The following is a 22704-nucleotide window of genomic DNA, read 5'->3' as shown; positions in this document are numbered from 1 at the left end:
GTGTGAGGTGCAGAGTTGTGTTCTGCCCAGCGCTGTATGTTTAGCAATCTCCTAACAGCTGAGGGGAGGAGCAAACGCAGAACCGCATAGGATTCACAAACTCTCCTCATTCATTTCATGTTTCCGTGGTGCGCCGACAGTCACTGTCATGGGGACGTAGATGTCCCCGCTCCTGTCATGGGGACGTAGATGTGCACAGCCCCGCTCCTGTCATGGGGACGTAGATGTGCACAGCCCCGCTCCTGTCATGGGGACGTAGATGTGCACTGCCCCGCTCCTGTCATGGGGACGTAGATCTGCACTGCCCCGCTCCTGTCATGGGGACGTAGATGTGCACAGCCCCGCTCCTGTCATGGGGACGTAGATGTGCACAGCCCCGCTCCTGTCATGGGGACGTAGATCTGCACTGCCCCGCTCCTGTCATGGGGACGTTGATCTGCACTGCCCCGCTCCTGTCATGGGGACGTAGATCTGCACTGCCCCGCTCCTGTCATGGGGACGTAGATCTGCACAGCCCCGTTCCTGTCATGGGGACGTAGATCTGCACAGCCCCGTTCCTGTCAAGGAGACGTAGATCTGCACAGCCCCGTTCCTGTCATGGAGACGTAGATCTGCACAGCCCCGCTCCTGTCATGGAGACGTAGATGTGCACAGCCCCGCTCCTGTCATGGGGACGTAGATGTGCACAGCCCCGCTCCTGTCATGGGGACGTAGATGTGCACTGCCCCGCTCCTGTCATGGGGACGTAGATGTGCACAGCCCCGCTCCTGTCATGGGGACGTAGATGTGCACTGCCCCGCTCCTGTCATGGGGACGTAGATGTGCACAGCCCCGCTCCTGTCATGGGGACGTAGATGTGCACAGCCCCGCTCCTGTCATGGGGACGTAGATGTGCACAGCCCCGCTCCTGTCATGGGGACGTAGATGTGCACAGCCCCGCTCCTGTCATGGGGACGAAGATGTGCACAGCCCCGCTCCTGTCATGGGGACGTAGATGTGCACAGCCCCGCTCCTGTCATGGGGACGTAGATGTGCACAGCCCCGCTCCTGTCATGGGGACGTAGATGTGCACACAGCCCCGCTCCTGTCATGGGGACGTAGATCTGCACTGCCCCACTCCTGTCATGGGGACGTTGATCTGCACTGCCCTGCTCCTGTCATGGGGACGTTGATCTGCACTGCCCCGCTCCTGTCATGGGGACGTTGATCTGCACTGCCCCGCTCCTGTCATGGGGACGTTGATCTGCACTGCCCCGCTCCTGTCATGGGGACGTAGATGTGCACAGCCCCGCTCCTGTCATGGGGATGTAGATGTGCACACAGCCCCGCTCCTGTCATGGGGACGTAGATGTGCACACAGCCCCGCTCCTGTCATGGGGGGACGTAGATCTGCACTGCCCCGCTCCTGTCATGGGGACGTTGATCTGCACTGCCCCGCTCCTGTCATGGGGACGTTGATCTGCACTGCCCCGCTCCTGTCATGGGGACGTAGATGTGCACAGCCCCGCTCCTGTCATGGGGACGTAGATGTGCACAGCCCCGCTCCTGTCATGGGGATGTAGATGTGCACACAGCCCCGCTCCTGTCATGGGGACGTAGATGTGCACAGCCCCGCTCCTGTCATGGGGACGTAGATCTGCACAGCCCCGCTCCTTTCATGAGTACGTAGATCTACGTCCCCATGACAGGGGCTGTGTGCAGCTCTATGTCCCTCCTGTCATGCTGTGCACATCTATGTCCCTACTGTCATGACAGGAGCCGGGCTGTGTAGATCTACCTGCTGAGGGAGGTGCCAGGAGGGAGCTGTGTAGGGGAGCGGAGCTGATGAGAGACCGGAGTGGAGCTAAGGGAAGTGTGAGGTGCAGAGTTGTGTTCTGCCCAGCGCTGTATGTTTAGCAATCTCCTAACAGCTGAGGGGAGGAGCAAACGCAGAACCGCATAGGATTCACAAACTCTCCTCATTCATTTCATGTTTCCGTGGTGCGCCGACAGTCACTGATATGTGGAGATACTGTCCAAGACGTATTAAAGGGGTAGTCCAGTGGTGAAAAACGTATCCCCTATCCTAAGGATAGGCGATAAGTTTGAGATCGTGGGGGGTCCGACCGCTGGGGCCCCCTGCGATCTCTCTGTACGGAGCCCCGGCTCTCTGCCCAGATAGCGGGTGTCGACCTCCGCACGAAGCGGCGGCCGACACGCCCCCTCAATACATCTCAATGGCAGAGCCGGAGATTGCCGAAGACAGCACTTCGGCTCTGCCATAGAGTTGTATTGAGGGGGGCGTGTCAGCCGCCGCCTCGTGCGGAGGTCGACACGCCCCCTTCCCGCGGGCTGTCGGGGCTCCGTACAGGAGATCGCAGGGGGCCCCAGCGGTCGGACCCCCGCGATCTGCAACTTATCCCCTATCATTAGGATAGGGGATAAGTTGCTCACTACTGAGTCACCACTGGACTACTCCTTTAAGGTGTATACTGTGGAATTATTTTGGGAGATAATCAATAACTTTCTAAGGATAATTTGTGACTTGCCCTAAAAGAAAAACACCACTTTAATTTTGTATTCTGCTCTCGAAAAGCTGTCAGTGGTTGCTATGGACAACAAAGACAGTTTTTCTTTTCGACAGCCCTTCATTTTCTCCCCTATTGCCTTTAAAGCATTAATGCCATTTGAAAATAACATTTACATGTTGCCTAGACAAGTCAAAAGTTTAGATTGCACCAAGTTTTATTTCTGAGACCTGTTGCGATCGATCGCCAGTTATTTTAACCCCAATTCTCTTACTCAATAGACTAATGCTGTAAAAGGAGTCTGATTTGATTGACAGCTGGGCAGCGCACTTCACTGGATTATAACTTGTGACCAAACTAGACAGCATGTCAAAAGTTTTTACAAATGACACTAATGCTTTAATGTACTAAACTTATTCTGATAGCAGCTATGGTTTTCTTAAATGTAAAGGCAACGTACCAGCAGAATGTCATGTGAATGGGGCTCCATCAGTAAGTCTGTATGGTCTTTATGCCAGTTTCCAGTTACTGTCAGCAAGCAGCGATCTTGAAATAGTTGAAACACAAAGTATAATAGAAAGTTGTAGAGCTCGCCTCTACCTATACAAGGAATAACCTTTATGTACACAAAGGCGGAAATGTCCTTTCCAGCTGCCCTTTTGCCTTCAGAGCTGATGTAGAGGAATTAGCAATTTTTATAGCTGAAAGAATCGGGCATGTGAAAATCGGTCATGTCTGACCCTTTTTTTCTCTCAACACCTCCTGTTAGGGTAGGGTTGAGTTGGGACACCCCTATACAAATTATATTTAGGAGACTTATGACCACCCTGGGTCATCGGCAACTTAAGAAATGAGTAGAAGCCAGCAGAGAAGATGCTGGGGGGAATCATGCCCTTCTGCCATCAGATGATCAGCAGAAAAGGAGCACAGATAAATAGTGGGTGATCACTGTAAGGTGGGCACTTAAAATAGTCATATGGATAAAGACGTTAGCAATTGGATTGGCGTTTCCCATTAAACAGGTTTGGCATGTTTACCAGGCTTTAGCAATACGAAGTACATTATAGTGTCTTTATATACAAGAGGATGCTAACCAAATATTTAGCTGAAATGTGATGTGTGAGTAGTAGGGAAACATGCTGCGTTCTCATGCTGAGTAGGCTATTTCACGCTGTACTTTTACTGGTTCTTAATAAATAATATATTGTGAAATCAGTTGTGTGCTTGTAGAATGAAGGCGGATGGGGATCGTAAATGCATTACAGAGTACATTACAATAAGGTCCCTTTCACACTGCCGTTGCTCCCCATCGAGAACGGACGTCGGTCTTTTTTTTTCTGACTTTAACGACCGTTCTCATGAAGTGGAGCAACAGGCAACAACAGGTCCGGGGGCTCTAATTTACTATTATGGGGGCCGCCAGGCACAGTTATGAAGAGTGGGAAAAAAGACTGCACAATTTCTCTCCCCCTATTCTACCTGGCTCTCCCGACGGCTGTCACACTGACGTGTATTAACGGTAGTGTGAAAGAAGCCTAAGAGGTCTGACTTTCATATAGGGGTTTAAAACGTACTGAGGGTGTGTTCACATGGTATTACTAGCAGCAGGTTTCCCTCTGCGGGAATCCTGCCGTGAGTTATGCTACCATTGATTTAAATCGGTCCACAGACAGTCTGCAATAGTGTCAGATTTGCGGACTGTCCGCGGACCCATTCAGATGAATGGTAGCGTAACTCGCAGTGGGTTTCCCGCAGCAGGAAACCCGCTGCTAGTAATAGCGTGTGAACACACCCTTAAAGAGTTATTCCCATTTTATAACATTATAGCATATTGCTAGTATATGCTGGGACATTATGATTGTGGGGTCACACGCTGATAACTAGCAGCTGGTACGCTACCAATCACTTGTATGGGTCCACAGACAGTCCGCAACAGTGGCAGATTTTCAGACTGCCAGCGGACCAGTTCAGATGAATGGTAGCGTAACTCGCAGCAGATTTTTCTGCGGAAACCTGCTGCTTACCAGCATGTGAACCTACCCTAGGGTAGGGGTATTCTAGCCCTTCTTTAAAAATGATGTGCTAGGGCATAGTTAAAAAAAAAAAATATATATATATATATATATATATATATATATATATATATACACTTACCCAGCCCTGCAGCTCCCAATGGCCTCCATCATGTCCCCAAATCTTCTGTCATCTTCTCGCTTCTTAGACAAGCACTCATTGTAGGACCTGGCGAAGACACCACTGCAGCCAGTGATTGGCTTAGCCGACAGTCCTTGTCTCAGAAGCAGGGAGAAGACAGATGATCAGGGCACCAGACGGATGCTGGGTAAATACATTTTTTCTGTTGTTGCCCTAGTCCCAGCAGCATTTTTTTCTTTTGTAAGGGGCTGGAATACACCTTTAACTGAATTAATCTGTGATGCAGTTCCCTGGACAGGAGCACCAGATTTAAGGAGGGGCAGCATTTAACTGGCATTAATAAATGTTCAGGCCCCATGCACACACGTCAGAATTGACAAGTCCAATAATTCAAATCAAATTTTTACAACCATTTTGGAAAATTTCTGTAAAACCTCAGTCAACACCTCAGTTGTGATAATAGGTCAAATCACTTTTATCCCATGGCAATATTTATCTAAAAATGCTCTTAGAATAAGAAAATGCACCAAAACAGCAAGTAATGTGATCCGACCCAAACCCGCTTATGAGTCTTTGCAGTTTCAGCTGCTGGAGTCCAACCAGGTGATTGATTGATCACCAGGTTATATTAGGGGATCTGCAGTGATGAGACTCCACCTCTATCTCTGCAAAGCCAGAGGATTTAGGATAAATGTAGGCAGCAGTAGAAAATCATGTCAGTGATGAAATTGGACATAGTATGGCAAAAAAAAACCTATGCATGCCATATCCGCCAAAACAGGTAAGCACAAGGCATACACAAAACCCACCACATTGTTCTTATATCATAACCTGTGCTACTCTATATAAGCAAACATTACTGGAGTGCTTCTTTAAAGTGTTTGACCACAATATTGTTCAGTTTACATATGTTTTTCCCTGTAATTTGTAGGCAATGTTAGTTAATAGGTCTAGTCAGTTCACCTGATCCGTCTGCTTTAGTAAACCTTTTAAGGGAAGGGTCCATGTAGCGTATACACAGTGTTTTTCCTATAAGCTACCCTGTGGCAGCTCTGTGTGCAGTGAGGTTTGGAGGTATGCCCAGCTTGCCAATATGACTGATGCGTAGGCCACCTTTAAACCCTGCTGCGCACACACAGCTGCCACCGGGTACCCCTATGTGTTTGCTCATCAGAGAATACGCAGCCTGTTTCAATCTGTGCGACGTATTTTGCGCACTATAAAATACGCTGCATATACGCTACCTGTGGTCCTACAATTCTGGAGCATCTTTTCTTTGTTCTCTGGGTTCTGCTGTTATTCCTCTTGTTAATATATAAATACATTGACAACTTAGTGTCACTGTGCTCTCTATACTGTTTAATCATTGGTACACATACACTATTTGTGTGGCCATTGAAATTCCTCATTGTTTGCTGCACCTTGCATGTTTACACAGGGCAATATGTAGCCGAGTATGATTCTATTGGCCACACAAAAGATGCAATCTGCCAAGAAACAAGTGTTTTCTCGTTCGGTGGCTGATCGCTGGCCCTTGTACACTGTTTTTGCACAAGTGTAAAAAGGTCTTAACAAATGTTCATCAGGTGAAATTTATTGGAATTTTAGCCAAATACAGTAATAAAAAGTTATTTTGGCTTGGATCAATCTTAGATTGAAAATACATTCCCAGAAAGATCATACATCATGCATTGTACCTGATCATGTATGGGCAAAGGTATTCCAGAGGTATATTTTATCTATCTAACTGCGCTCAGGGTAGGAGAAAATCCTTTGCTCTGCCGGAGGTGTCTGGCCGCAGCTTTTTTCCCCTCTCCCCACCAAAAACACATGCACTCCTCTGAGCATGCATGGTGGAATAAGGAGGAATTACAATTACACTAAGATTCTCTGTAGGTGTCCATTTTACTGAACAGATTGACAGGGATAATTTTGTTAAACACATAGTATAAAATCCACATGGAATCTGCTTCGTTTGAACATACCCTAAGGAGGTAGATTTCTGAAACAGTTATTCCAGCCAGGGGGTAATCAATGCAGGGTCCAGAGATACCCGAATCCACAGGGATGAAACTCCAAGACATGTAATGTCTTTTATTGAAGCCGGTGTTATTTATTGGATCACACTTAACGTTCAATATCGCTGTCAATTTCAGTAGAGAAGTTCTATGCCTCATGGTGAATGTAGATTAGCCACCACATTGGGTATTAGGTTTTAAGGGTCCTCTGTTTACAAGACTGTTACTGTCTTTACCTATAATAGGGGAATTTGTGTTCCAGTTTTTCATGATTTTTTTCATTTGAGGAGGTTGAGCCTGTAGAGAGCGATGTCCTTGCCTATGGAGTAATGATACCTTTAGTATTAGTAAATATTTTACATAAGTCTGGTTTGTCTGTTATAGAGATATATAGGTGCTGTCCTTTGAGTTTACAGATAAGACATTTTAAGCTCAGAAGAACAAAGCTTTGTCATCTTATGCTGATATGCCGTTTAATGCTGAAATGAAGCATGCGCACATGAAGAGACTTAACTCTTTATAATGAATAACATGAGTACATTGCTGAAACCACTTCTGCTGCTTCTTTTGCATCCCAAAGCACAAACTTAAATCGTCTCAGAAGGACAAGGTGCGCCAGTTTATGGCATTTACACAGGCTGGGGAAAGGACTGCAATATACTGTTTAACACAGAATGACTGGAAACTAGAACTGGCAACAGACAACTACTTCCAGAATACAGCCTTGTACTGCAAAGAGTCAATGAAAAGTACAGTAGACAAAAAGAAATTAGAGCAATTATATAACCGCTACAAAGGTAAGGAGCTCTGTTTATTTCTTTGTCTTTATACTTGGCCTTTATATGTTAAAGAATAGGAATTAGGTTTATAACCCTCAGAGGCAATGCGGAGGGAACACGTATTGTGATTAAAGTAGTTTTCCCAGAAAATGCATTTGTTCTTTATCTGCAGGATCACAAAGGGCCCCACTATTAGCACCATTCAGTCACTAAAATGGTGGTTCCAAGCACTCCGTTTCCCACTTAGTCAATGCACATGCAAACAGCCAAATACAGCTCCAGATAGTGGCCATATAACTATAGACTGTGACCTGTTTAGAATATTTATTTTTTAAGTTTTATTATCCTAAAAGACGCTTTTTTTTGCAGCCACCAAAGTCCTTTCCCTGAGCGCTAGGACTGCTTCATTGCCGCTACACTCCTGTATAAAGTTCACTGAGAGGGTGCTCGCTCATGATGCCTTTCCTTACTCTTTGTCTCTAGCATTGCGCAGGCAGTGGGGGCAGGGAAGGCAATGAGAGTGAGCGCTTGCTCAGTGAACTCGCTGTGGTGATGGAGGGAGCATGCACTGAGGACCTGTTTGTCAATCATTTGAGTTCCAGCGCTGAGGAAAAGGAAGTAGGCGTGGCAGTCCTGAGGCATTACAACCCCTGGCCACGCCTATCTGACCGGCCTTAATCTTTTTTCATTTGCATATCCACATGTCTGCAGTGGCAAAACTGCAACAAATCCAAACAACAAGAAATGAAAGTAGCACTCACCCAGTCTTAATGCATCTGTTGTTTCTTGAATCCATGCATGGATGCAATACTTAATCGTGCATGGACGCCAGTGCACAGTGTTCGTAATGGTGACAGCTGTTTAGCGCTAAGACAGCGCCTCAGTGGACCCGTTAGAGCACTGCATTAGCGCGAAACAACTGTCCCCTTTCAAAGCACTACACACTGGCGTCAATGCCTGATGAAGTTTTATATCCTTACATGTATTCAATAAACTGAAGATGCATAAAGACTGGGTGAGTGCTACTTTTATTTCTTGTTGTTTGGATTTATTTGGGGACTTGTTTCTCTAAAGTAGAGCACCACTAGTCAGAGAATAGCAACCCTGTGATTTAACCTACAGAATGTAAGGTGAGCAGCGCTGGCCACCTGTGTTTCTGTTAAAAAAAAAAAACCTGAAACAAATCCACACAATTTGGTATGGATTTGCTGTTGCAGTAATGTTGCAGATTTTCCACTGTCTGCGGCCATACACTTAAGGCGGGTTCACGTGGCAGAATGTCCTTGCTGAATGCCACATCAATCCTCTGCACGGACATTCTGTAGCAGCAGTTTCCCATTAATTGAAATTGGATTCTACTGCTCTGTTCATGTTCAATGTTTTGGCAGATTCCGCAAGGAAATGCATTGCCACCTATGAGATGGTGCATTTCCGAGTGCCAATGCTCCATTGTCGGTGGATTGCATGGAATTTTTCCATACGGACATTCTACCATGTGAACTGGTGGACTGGTAGATGTTGAGAATAGATAGTTTTTTAAATACACTTAATGATAAAAAAAAAAAAATAAATGCACCCAGATAGAAATGCCGTATTGGTGCAAAACTCTGCATGCTGTTATGTCACGGCATATATGTAAATCATTACAGGTGTGGTCTTATTAGACACTGGGCCTTGCCAGAAAAGGGCATAAAAGTGTTTCCCTGCTGCTCTATAAAAAGGCTCTCAGAAGCTACTTTTGGGCAGTGTACCTCTTGGTGAAAAATTGTTGACGGCTAGACAAGCCTCCACAATAGACTCAGACATTTTGCCCAGTTTGAGATGGAGCTTATCATTAGAATGAGAAAAACATGATGGTTGTTTGGACAAATTATTTTGATGCAGTTTTTGCAGCCAACGTTTGGAGTGGATTATAAAAAAAATAGAAGTAGATTATTTCCTACATATGTTCCCTCCATTTATAAACCACTCATCACAATGGCTTTAAAATCTGCATCATCAATACAGCATGTGTGAACCCCTCCCCCCACCACCACCCCCCAGGGCTGGAATCGCATACAGTTCTTGAGCCAGAACCAGAAGTAGATAAAAAGTAATGGAAATATAAATGATGACTTTATACTTCTTTTTGCTGCTTCTAGTTCTGACTTTGTCTTGTTCCAGCCTTGTACCGATCTTTAATCCCAGTTTTGCTAAAAGTGATGCACCATGTGAATGCTTGGTCTAAAAAATATCACAGTCAACACAACACTGTGTACTGTCATTTCTGTGTTACAACAGTTTAGAATATTCACCTAATGTACAGTTTGCACTTAGGTTACCCTTGTAAAAGTGTTACCTTTTTTTTGTCCCCATTTTCAGATCCTCAAGATGAAAATAAAATAGGCATAGATGGAATCCAGTTGTTCTGCGATGACTTACATTTGGATCCAGCAAGTACGAGTGTGTTGGTCATCGCATGGAAGCTCAGAGCTGCTACGCAATGTGAATTTAGTAAAAAGGAATTTGTCGATGGCATGACAGAACTCGGGTGTGTAATATTCCTCAGTGCCTTCTGTCCATTTCATTACAAAATACATGTTTTGCACCGGTAAAATAAAATGGGTTACATCTGAAGAACTAAATAAGTTACACAAGTTCTAGTAAATTACGTTTACTGGACAGCAGGCATGTAGAATAAGAACATATTGATATCCCTAATTTGCAGCATTTCTTCTCAGTGGAGTGACACTAGGACAGTGTTCCCCAACTATGGTGCTTCCAGCTGTTGCAAAACTAAATCTCCCAGCATGCTGGGAGTTGTAGCTTTGCAACAGCTGGAGGTACCCTGGTTTGGAAGCACTGCTCAAGGAGATATTTATGGCAGAGAATGTCCATAGGTAAAGGCTTCATCTTATTGGTAACTGCATATTGCCTTCTATATGGGTGTTTTACTATAAAAGTTATCTCTAGCAGACAGATGTACTGTGTTGTGAGATTAATGCACAATAATACATAGCGCATATATATGTATGTGTGTGTATATATATTAGGGATCGAACGATATTGGTTTTTTTTTACGGCCTATACTCTGGAGGTTAGGGCCGATAACTTATACCGATATTCCGGTATAAGTTAACGGCGCTTTAAATCAATGAACTACAGCGGCTTTTGCGGTGCCAGAGACCGCCGCCACCCGCCTCTCTCCCCCTGCCTGTCCTGGGGTCCTGAGTCCTATCAGCGCCACCACACAGTCATGGCCGTAAATGTTGGCACCCCTGAGATTTAAAATAAATAAATAAAGTATTTCTCTCAGAAAAGGATTGCAGTAACACGTTTTGCTATACACATGTTTATTCCCTTTGTGTGTATTGTAACTAAACCCAAAAAAGGGAGGAAAAAAAGCAAATTGGACATAATGTCACATCAAACTCCAAAAATGGGCTGGACAAAATTATTGCCACCCTTAACTGAATATTTGGTTGCACACCCTTTGGAAAAAACAACTGAAATCAGCTTCCTATAACAATCAATAAGCTTCTTACACCTCTCAGCCGGAATGTTGGACCACTCTTCCTTTGCAAACTGCTCCAGGTCTATCTTATTGGAAGGGCAATTTTAAGATCTCTCCACAGGTGTTTAATGGGATTTAGATCTGGACTCACTGCTGGCCACTTCAGAACTCTCCAGCGCTTTTGTTGCCATCCATTTCTGGATGCTTTTTGACATATGTTTTGGGGTCATTGTCCTACTGGAAGACCCAAGATCTCGGACGCAAACCCAGCTTTCTGACACTGGGCTGTACAGCGCGACCCAAAATCCATTGGTAGTCCTCAGATTTCATGATTCCTTGCACACATTCAAGGCATCCAGTGCCAGAGGCAGCAAAACAACCCCAAGACATCATTGAACCTCCTCCATATATCACTGTAGGTACTGTGTTCTTTTCTTTGTAGGCCTCATTCCGTTTTCGGTAAACAGTAGAATGATGTGCTTTACCAAAAAGCTCTATCTTGGTCTCCTCTGTCCACAAGACATTTTCCCAGAAGGATTTTGGCTTACTCAAGTTCATTTTGGCAAAATGTAGTCTTGGTTTTTTATATCTTTGTGTCAGCAGTGGGGTCCACCTGTCCTTAATTTCATTTAAATGTCGATGGATAGTTCGCGCTGACACTGATGCTCCCTGAGCCTGCAGGACAGCTTGAATATCTTTGGAACTTGTTTGGGGCTGCTTATCCACCATCCGGACTATCCTGCGTTTACACCTTTCATCAATTTTTCTCTTTTGTCTATGCACAGGGAGATTAGCTACAGTGCCATGGGTTGCAAACTTCTTGATAATGTTGCGCACTGTGGACAAAGGCAAATCTAGATCTCTGGAGATGGACTTGTAACCTTGAGATTGTTGATATTTTTCCACAATTTTGGTTCTCAAGTCCTCAGACTTAGTGTCTGAGTGTGGCACACACAGACACACAATGCAAAAGTGAACTTCTCTCCTTTTTATCTGTTTCCAGGTATAATTTTTATATTGCTCACACCTGTTACTTGCCCCAGGTGAGTTTAAAGGAGCATCACATGCTTGAAACAGTCTTATATATCCACAATTTTGGAAGGGTGCCAATAATTTTGTCCAGCCCATTTTTGGAGTTTGGTGTGACATTATGTCCAATTTGCTTTTTTTCCTCCCTTTTTTGGTTTAGTTCCAATACACACACAGGGAATAAATATGTGTATAGCAAAATGTGTTACTGCAATCCTTTTCTGTGAGAAATACTTAATTTCCTTGAAAAATTTCAGGGGTGCCAACATTTACGGCCATGACTGTATATATAACTAAAATATTTTTGATCCATATTATACAGAAGTTTGGCCAGTAGATGTGAAATTGTGTATTGTATTATTCAAGGCAAGCAAAAGGCCTAAATGCTTATTTTTAACTTGCTTTCCTTTTGCAGGTGCGACAGTACAGACAAATTAAGGGCCCAGCTCCCTAGACTAGAACAAGAACTTAAAGACCCTCTCAAATTTAAAGACTTCTATCAGTTTACATTTAATTTTGCAAAAAATCCTGGACAAAAAGGGCTTGGTATGTATTCAGGATTTTACCTTCTATATAACACTGTAATATTGGGAAAGTAGTGGGTTAGTCCATGAACATTAATGATAATTCATACGCCTATGGTAACAAGTATGATCAGTTCTGGCCCATTCAAATCTGGTCCATCAGTCTTTCGCCATATCTCCGGTTGTAAACACTACTATCATGAGAAGCATTTTTTTCGTGGGGCAATGCAAAGACAACATGTCTTTAGAGCTTTTTGCTTATATTTAGTGCATGAAATGTCACATGTGCGTCAAAGCGCTTTTTTATGTGATCTTACAAAAGTCAATTTCAGTTCTAACTTTGCAATTATAACTGATTTTTCAGGTGTGAATGTCGCACACAAATTTGCATACTGTTCCAGTACACTGCAGATCTACACCAGCCCAAACCTGGCTTACAAAACTGCCTGTTGTAACTGAATGGTGTTCTGAAGTGATTTATTGTTTTTTTGCTTATGGGCGCCAAATTTATCAACCCCCCCCCCCCCTTTCATAGTATGATAAATATGTTGCACGTCAGCAAAATCAAAGCAAATAAATTACTTCGAACCTTACTTTCAAAAGACAACAATGATCAATCCGCCTCTTCCCCCTCCCCCCCCCTCATATGTTTATGTACTCAAATTGGGATACTCTCTGTATGCTGCTGGCTGAAACTTTACTACAGGACTTTGTCATACCCCATTAATTTCATTGGCAGACTTATCAATGTTTAGCATAGCATATTATTTCCCAACCAGAGTGCCTCCAGCTGTTGCAAAACTACAACACCCAGCATTCCTGGACAGCCAAAGGCGATCCAGGCATGCTGGGAGTTGTAACATAGTTCATCAAGTTCAACCTATAACCCTAATGAGTCCCTACTGAGTTGATCCAGAGGAAGACAAAAAACCCTCATACTCGAGGTAAAAATTCCTTCCCGACTCCAAATATGGCATCAGAATAAATCTCAGGATCAACCTTCTGTCCCTATAGATCTAGAATCCATAACCTGTAATGTTATTATTCTCCAAAAATGCATCCAGACCCCTTTTAAATTATTTTACCGAGTTAACCATGACCACCTCCTCAGGCAGAGAATTCCACAGTCTCACTGAGGGAAAAGTTGCCCATAGCAACCATTCAGATTGCTTCTTTCATTTTACAGAGGCCTTGTTAAATAGGAAAGAAGCGATCTGATTGGTTGCTATGGGCAACTCTGCAACTTTTCCTCAGGACACATTTTCATAAATTTCCCCCACTGCTCTTACAGTAAAGAACCCCCATCTGTGCTGGTGGAGAAACCTTCTTTCCTCTAGATGTAGAGGATGCCCCCTTGTTATTGATACAGTCCTGGGTATAAATAGATCATGGGAGAGATCTCTGTAAGGCCCCCTGATATATTTATACATAGTTATTAAGTCTAACCTAAGCCTTCTTTTTTCTAAACTAATTAACCCCAATTCTGATAATCTTTCTGGGTACTGTAATCCTCCCATTCCCCGTATTACTCTGGTTGCCAGTCTTTGAACCCTCTCCAGCTCCACTATATCTTTCTTGTACACTGGTGCCCAGTACTGTACACAGTATTCTATGTGTTGTCTGACTAGTGATTTGTACAGCGGTAGAATTATTTAATTGTTGTGGGCATCTATGCCCCTATTGATTCACCCCATGATATTATTTGCCTTGGCAGCAGCTGCCCGACACTGGTCACTACAGCTATATTTACTATTAACCAAGACTCCCAAGTCCTTTTCCACGTTAGTCGTCCCAAGCTTGCTCCCATTTAATATATAATCCCAGCCCGGATTTTTCTTCCCCATGTGCGTTACCTTACATTTATCAGTGTTGAACCTCATCTGCCACTTCCCAGCCCAAACCTCCAACCTATCCAGATACATTTGTAACAGTGCACTGTCCTCTATTGTGTTTACCACTTTAAAGAGTTTAGTATCATCTGCAAAGATTGCTACTTTACTGTTCAACACCTCTTCAAGGTTATTAATGAATGTATTAAATAGAACAGGACACAAGACGGACCCCTGTGGTACCCCACTAGTAACAGTCACCCAATCAGAATAAGTACCATTAATAACCACACTCTGTTTCCTATCACTGAGCTAGTTACTTACCCACTTACACACATTCTCCCCCAGCCCCATCCTTCTCATTTTATGCACCAACCTTTTATTTGGCACCGTATCAAATACTTTGGAAAAATCCAGATATACGACATCCAGCGATTGCCCCTGGTCCAGTCTGGAGCTCACCTCAGTTTGACAGGACCGATCCCTCATAAAGCCATGCTGATATGGTGTCATACATTTATTTTTATCAAGATACTCCAAAATAGCATATCTTAGAAAACCTTCAAACAACTTACATACAACAGAGGTTAAACTCATGGGTCTATAATTCCTCGGGTCACCTTTTGACCCCTTTTTAAATATTGGTACCACATTTGCCAGTCCTGGGGAACAGTCCCTGTCACTATAGAGTCCCTGAATATAAAAAATAGGGGTCTCGCTATTACATTACTTAAAGGGGTATTCCAGGCTAAACCTTTTTTTTATATATATCAACTGGCTCTGGAAAGTTAAACAGATTTGTAAATTAGCAAAATGGAAGATAGTCAGCTCATCCGGCCACCGCACGGCAAAATAGTCCTCCAAGGATATGAAGAAAGCAGGTAGATGCCAGCGAAGTTTCTTAATCGCTGGCATCTACCTGCTTTCTTCATAGATTTGTAAATTACTTCTATTAAAAAATCTTAATCCTTTCAATAGTTATTAGCTTCTGAAGTTTTCTGTCTAACTGCTCAATGATGATGTCACGTCCCGGGAGCTGTGCATGATGGGAGAATATCCCCATAGGAGCTGCACAGCTCCCGGGATGTGAGTCATCAGAGAGCAGTTAGACAGAAAACAATAACTCAACTTCAGAAGCTAATAACTATTGGAAGGATTAAGATTTTTTAATAGAAGTAATTTACAAATCTGTTTTAACTTTCCAGAGCCAGTTGATATATAGAAAAAAAAAGTTTTGGCCTGGAATACCCCTTTAATTCCTTTAGAACACGGGGGTGAATGCCATCTGGACCTGGCGATTTGTCTATTTAGATTTTTTGTAGGCGGCACTGTACTTCTTCCTGGGTCAGACAGGTGACCTGTACTGGGGAGTTTACCTTATCACACTGTATTTCACCTGGCATTTCATTTTCCTCAGTGAATACAGTGGAGAAGAATTTGTTCAATTGATTTGCTTTTTCATGATCCCCGTTTGTAATTTCTTCCCCATCATTTTTTAAAGGGCCTACAGTTTCTATCTATATAGTTAAAGAACATTGTGGGGTTGGTTTTACTCTCTTTGGCAATGAATCTTTCTCTCTCTATTTTTGCAGCTTTTATCAGTTTTTTACATATTTTACATTTTTCTCTATAGCTTTTTAATGCTTCTTCACTGCCGTCCTGTTTTAGTAGTTTAAATGCTTTATTTTTGTCATGTATTGCCCCCTTAACATTTTTATTCATCCATATTGGTTTTCTCTTATTCCTGACCCTTTTATTCCCATAAGGTATATACATCTTGCAGGGAGAATTTAAGATATTTTTAAAAGTCTCCCATTTAGTGTCAGTTCATTGTTTTTGTGGCCCCTCGAGAGATTCCCTTATTGAAGAACAAGTTATAATGTATTATATTATGATCACTATTTCCTAGGTGTCCTACTTGCACATCAGTTACTCTATCAGATCTGTTGGTTAATATTAAGTCCAGAAGGGCGTCCCCCTCTGGTAGGGCCCTGCGCCATTTGGGACAGATAATTGTCTTTAGCTATAGTCAGAAACCTGTTTCCTTTATGAGATTGACAGGTCTCAGTCTCTCAGTTTATATCAGGATAAAGTCCCCCATTATTATCACCTCATTCTGATTTGCTGCCTTGTTTATTTGCCTCAATAATTGATCTTCTGCCTCTTCCATTATGTTTCGTGGCTTATAGCAAACCCCTATCAGAATTTTTTTATTTTTATCTCCACATATTTCTACCCATAATGACTCCACATTATCGTTTCCCTCCCATATATCCTCCCGCGGTGCGGCCTTCAGATTTCACAAAAAGACAAACTCCTCCCCCCTTTCCGTTTTGTCCGATCCTTCCTGAATAGACTATAACCCTGTATGTTGACCGCCCAGTCACAGCTATCGTCCAACCAAGTCTCTGTTATACCCACTATGTCATAATTGTCCTCAGACATTATCAACTCCAGTTCCTCTGTTTTATTGGAGTTTTGTAACAGCTGGAGGCACCCTGGTTTGCAAACACTGGCATAGCTGTTGATAAGCTGTAGAATAATCATGTTGTGTTTGTCAGATCATGTGACATGCAGAATTTGTAGTCCCATGTAGTACGTTTCTATGTTCTTGTCCACTTTTCTCCACCCTCCTGTTAACTAGATTCTGGTTTATCATGTGTTTTTTTATATTTTTATATTTTTTTTGTTTTTTGTTTTTAGATCTGGATATGGCAATTGCATACTGGAATTTAGTATTGTCAGGAAGGTTCAAATTTTTAGAACTCTGGAATAAGTTTTTGTTGGTAAGTATGTCTGATTTGCACCGAGTTTCAGAAGGACATATAGAATGTATTCAGAAAGTTTTCAGACCCTTACACTTTTTTCACATTTGTTATGTTGAAAAATCAAGTTTACCCCCATGATTCTGCACTCAATACCCATAATGACAAAGTGATAACAGAATTTCGAAAACCTTTGCAAATTTATTGTAAAGGAAAAACAAAAATATTGTATTGACATAAGTATTCATACCATACTCAGTACTTAGATGAAGCACCTATGGCAGTGATTACAGCCTCCAGGCTTTTTGGATATAATTCCACAAGGTTTGTACACCTGGATTTGGGGATTTTCTGGTATTCTTTTCTCCAGATCCTCTGAAGCTCTGTTAGGTTGGATGGGGACAGTTAGAAACAGAATATGTCTGGCAGAGGTTACATTAACAAGAATCTCATTGAAGCTGAGCAATAGGCCAGGACCAGAACAGGTTAATTACACTTAGTAGCAGAAGTCACGGATTAGGACTAAGGAAAGATCAATCACAAGAACGTTCCACCCCTCACTTTACCTTGTACAGTAGGCACTTTTATGATATTAAGCAGATTATGAAAAAGTACCTTCCTGTTTCGGAACAGGATGTAATCTTAAAAGATCTCATTATGGGAGTGTTACATGTAGTGGACAAACAAGGTTCTTCCCTGGGATCCATTTTATTTCCCAGCTTGTTTTTGGAGAATAGAATGGGTCCCAGAAATAGGTGGTTTAACCACCCAGGCAATTGGAAATGTGGGCATAAACAATGTTGGTCACTGGCAATTTTCAATCTTATAGTACAGGCAAATACTGTAATATTAAAAACTATAAGTGTAATACCTGTTTACTCGTGCCAATATGTGGGATGCACTTTTAATACACCAAAAACTAGAATCAGAAGATACATTTCTAATGCTAGAGGTGTGCAGTTTAATATTTCAGCTCTATAAAAACATTTTTGTGAACTGTGGTTAACTTTGATAACTCCATGGAACAGGTATAGAGAGCGTGGGGAACAATATTAAGCTGGAGACCTAGGACGTAAGCTCCTGAATCTGGAGTCCTTTTGAATGTTCATTCTCAATGCAATACAAGACAAGGTATGACTCTAAAGGGGTGCTCCACTGGAAAAAAAAAATTTTTAAATCAACTGGTGCCAGAAAGTTAAACAGATTTGTAAATTGGCACAATTGACGAATGTAGCCAGCACATAAAATCCGGAGTTTATTGATATCTCATTAAAAGTTCCATAGAAAGGCAGGTAGGGGAATACATCAGGCAATATCACGTACAGTTACCAGCTTGGAGATGGGTCCCTTCACGCCAACGCGTTTCGGGTCCAGGACCCTTAGTCATGACATACTTGTATGCCATGACTAAGGGTCCTTGACCCGAAACGCTTTGGCGTGAAGGGACCCATCTGCAAGCTGGTAACTGTACTTGATATTGCCTGATATACTCCCCTACCTGCCTTTCTATGGAACTTTTAATGACATATCAATAAACTCCAGATTTTATGTGCTGGCTACATTAGTCCATTGTGCTGCTTGTCTTGAGGATTGCCATGCACTGGAGGCTCAGGTGAGCTGATCAACTCCTTTTCTACTAGATTTGTAAATTACTTCTATTTAAAAATCTTAATCATTTCAGTACTTATCAGCAGCTGTATGATTTCTTTTTGAATTTCTTATCTGTCTGACCACAGTGCTCTCTGCTGACACCTCTGTCCATTTTAGGAACTGTCCAGAGAAGGAGCAAATCCCCATAGCAAACCTCTAATGCTCTGTACAGTTCCTGACATGGACAAAGGTGTCAGTAGAGAGCACTGTGGTCAGGCAAAAATTACATTCAAAAAGAAAAGAACTTCCTGTGGCTCATACAGCAGCTGATAAGTACTGGAAGGATTAAGATTTTTTAATAGAAGTAATTTACAAATCTGTTTCACTTTCTGGCACAAGATGATAAAAAAAAAAAAAAAAAATAAAGTTTTCCAGTGGAGTACCCCCTTAACCAGTTAAGGACCCAGGGCGTACGGGTACGTCCTGACACCCTGGTGCTTAAGGACCCAGGACGTACCTGTACTGGACCGGGTTGACTGCTGATATCGATCAGCAGGCACTCCGAGTAAATGCCCGGGGGGGTCATTAGACGACTCCCCCAATCCCCCCCCCATGTTGGCGATCGCCGGTGAATTCACACCGGCGATTTGCGGCAGTTTCGGGTCATACGGGTCTCCGGTGACCTGGGAAATAAGGTGGATGAGGGTTGTCCAAGACACCCACGATCCCCCTGAAGGGATAGGAGTGAGGTGCCACCCCTCCTATCCCTGCTATTGGTCATATAGAAGCAACGACCAATAGCAGATCGGGGGCAGGGGGGGTAACTTTCGGTTTCCCCGTTCTGCCCACTCACAGTAGGAGGGACAGAACGGGGAAACCGACAAGGAACGGCACCAAAGGTCCACTTACCCATCGGCGGCGACGATCGGCGGCAGTAGAAGAGGACGGCGATGCGGCTCCCTGGATCCTACAGAAGCCGGCGAGTTGCCTGGCAACATCTGGAGGGCTACAGTTTGAGACCACTATACAGTGGTCTCTAAACTGTAGCCCTCCATATGTTGCAAAACTACAACTCCCAGCATGCCCAGACAGCTGTTTGCTGTGTGGGCATGCTGGGATTTGAAGTTTTGCAACAGCTGGAGGGCCACAGTTTGGAGATCACTGTGCAGTGGTCTCTAAACTGTAGCCCTCCAGATGTTGCAAAACTGCAAATCCCAGCATGCCCAAACAGCTGTATGGGCATGCTGGGAGTTGTAGTTGCATACCTCCAGCTGTTGCATAACTACATCTCCCAGCATGCCCTTCGGCGATCAGTACATGCTGGGAGTTGTTGTTTTGCAACAGCTGGAGGCCCACTGGTGGGAAAATATTGAGTTAGGTAACAGAACCTAACTGAAGGTTTTCCAACCAGTGTGCCTCCAGCTGTTGCAAAAGTACAACTCCCAGCATGCCTTTCTGTCAGTGCATGCTGGGAGTTGTAGTTTTGAAACAGCTGGAGGTTTGCCCCCCCCCCCTCCCCCATGTGAATGTACAGGGTACATTCACATGGGCGGGTTTACAGTAAGTTTCCTGCTTGTAGTTTGAGCTGCAGCAAATTTTTCACCTCAGCGCAAACTCCTAGCGGGAAACTCACTGTAAACCTCCGCCAGTGCGAATGTTCCCTAAAAACACTACACTACACTAACACATAATAAAGGGTAAAACACTATATATACACCCCCTTACACTCCGGACAGCCACTGACTGTGACACCCTGTTAGGGGTATTCTACCCCAGTGATTCCCAATGTCCACCCCTATGCAATCCCTAATTTAGTCCTCAAATGCGCATGGCACTCTCTCACTTCAGAGCCCTGTCGTATTTCAAGGAAACAGTTTAGGGCCACATATGGGGTATCACCGTACTCGGGAGAAATTGCACTACAAATTTTGGGGGGCTTTTTCTCCTTTTACCCCATATGAAAAGGAAAAGTTGGCTACACCAGCCTGTTAGTGTAAAAAAAATTTACACTATCATGCTGGTGTTGCCCCATACTTTTTTATTTTCACAAGCAGTGAAAGGAAAAAAAGACCCCCAAAATTTGTAACACAATTTCTCCTGAGTATGGAAATTTCCCATATGTGGGCATAAAATGCTCGGGGGGCGCACAACAAGGCTCAGGAGTCAGAGCGCACTATGTACATTTGAGGCCTAAATTTGTAGCTGATTTTACAGCAGTTCTGACATAAACGCAAAAAAATAAATACCCACATGTAACCCCATTTCGGAAACTACACCCCTCACGGAATCTAACAAGGGGTATAGTGAGCCATAACACCTTTTTCACTAAAATGCTGGTGTTACCCTAAATTTTTCCTTTTCACAAGGGAAAATAGGGGAAAAAAAGCCCCCCCAAAATTTGTAACCCCATTTTTTCTGAGTAAGAACATACCCCATATGTGGATGTAAAGTGCTCTGCGGAAGAACTACAATGCTCAGAAGAGAAGGAGCGCCATTGGGATTTTGGAGAGAAAATTTGTCCGGAATTTAAGGCTACTTGTGTTTACAAAGCCCCCATGGTGCCAGAACAATGGACTGTGCCCCCACATGTGACCCCATTTTGGAAACTACACCCCTCATGTAATGTAATAAGGGGTGCAGTGAGAATTTATGCCCCATGTGCAACATGCAACATTTATAGTACATCTAAGATGTCACGTGCACACGATAACACACCAAAGAAACTCTTTTCTCACATAGTCTGAAAAGGAATCACACCGTTATACATATTATTGTGGTAGGGTCTAAAGTATACATAGACACTCACTAAAACCATGTAAAACAGTATATTTATGTATCCTTATAAATGGACCAAGTAATAAATACTAAATAAAAAAAGATTCAATACATATAATATAATGTTATACACTTTACATCATTGAAGATGTGTTTCCTTGGAAGGTGGATTTCAAATAAACCCCCGTCTACTGAAGAGTGGATAGGTTTGGTAAATAAAGTAAAAACCTATGAGCTACTTGCTAGTAAAGGAAGGAGGAAAAGGTCAGGAAAAAATGGTCAATGTGGAAATGGTGAGCAGAAAAAAAGAGAAGATTAGTATTGGTGCCAGACTGAAGGGGAGGGGGGATTGGGGTTAGGGAGGGTAATAATAATTTACTCTCAGTGAAATTTTGTGATTGGTATTTTTTTGTGAAAAGCATAATAAAACTTTATATAAATAAATAAATAAATACATCATTGAATTAAATTGTTTTCAATAAGTCAAGATTAACGGGGTATTCCAGTGAAAATGTTTTTTTTTTTTTTTAAGATCAACTGCCTCCAGAAAGTTAAACAGATTTGTAAATGACTTCTTTTAAAAATCTTAATCCTACCAGTATTTATCAGGTGCTGAAGTTGAGTTGTTCTTTTTTGTCTGACAACAGTGCTCTATGCTGACACCTCTGTCTGTCTCAGGAACTGTCCAGAGCAGAATAGGTTTTCTACGGGTATTTACTGCTGCTATGGACAGTTCCTGAGACAGAGAGCACTGTTGTCAGAAAGAAAAGAACAACTCAACTTCAGTAGCTGATAAGGTACTGGTAGGATTAAGATTTTTTAATAGAAGTAATTTACAAATCTATTTAACTTTCTGGAGCCAGTTAAAATTTCACTGGAATACCCCTTTAACCCCTGGTACTTAAGGACCAAGGGCGTACCTATACGCCCGTGGGAATTTCGGTCCCCGCCCGGTGACTGCTGATATCGATCAGCAGGCACCCTGCGCAAATGCCCAGGGGGGTCATCAGATCACACCCATTTGTGGGGTATTTCTAATAAGAAAGTCCTTCAAATACACTTCAAACCTGAACTGGTCGATGAAAAATTTAGATTTTGAAAATTTTGTTAAAAATTGGAAAATTGCTGCTGAACTTTGAAGCCCTCTGATGTCTTCCAAAAGTAAAAACATGTCAATTTTATGATGCAATCATAAAGTAGACATATTGTATTTGTGAATCAATATATAATTTATTTGGAAT

The 22704-nt window shown here is 43.0% G+C and overlaps 1 protein-coding gene across 4 annotated transcripts in view; it reads left to right on the top strand.

Moving 5' to 3' along the window:
• The window catches only part of DCUN1D2 (defective in cullin neddylation 1 domain containing 2), a 48103-nt gene that overhangs the window by 7453 nt on the left and 17946 nt on the right, over positions 1-22704 (top strand). For 2 of the 4 annotated variants that reach the window (XM_056555824.1, XM_056555825.1), the window contains exons 2-5: positions 7096-7476; positions 9820-9988; positions 12396-12526; positions 17037-17119. In XM_056555824.1, the coding sequence (XP_056411799.1) occupies positions 7302-7476; positions 9820-9988; positions 12396-12526; positions 17037-17119 (558 nt within the window). In that variant the 5' untranslated portion in view covers positions 7096-7301. The remainder of the gene's footprint in view (positions 1-7095; positions 7477-9819; positions 9989-12395; positions 12527-17036; positions 17120-22704) is intronic. The other 2 variants (XM_056555823.1, XM_056555826.1) reach the window with 1 other exon arrangement.

Source organism: Hyla sarda, chromosome 2 (genome assembly GCF_029499605.1).
Source record: "Hyla sarda isolate aHylSar1 chromosome 2, aHylSar1.hap1, whole genome shotgun sequence".
In the NCBI taxonomy this organism is placed as follows: domain Eukaryota; kingdom Metazoa; phylum Chordata; class Amphibia; order Anura; family Hylidae; genus Hyla; species Hyla sarda.
This window is presented reverse-complemented; position numbering and strand designations above follow the sequence as displayed.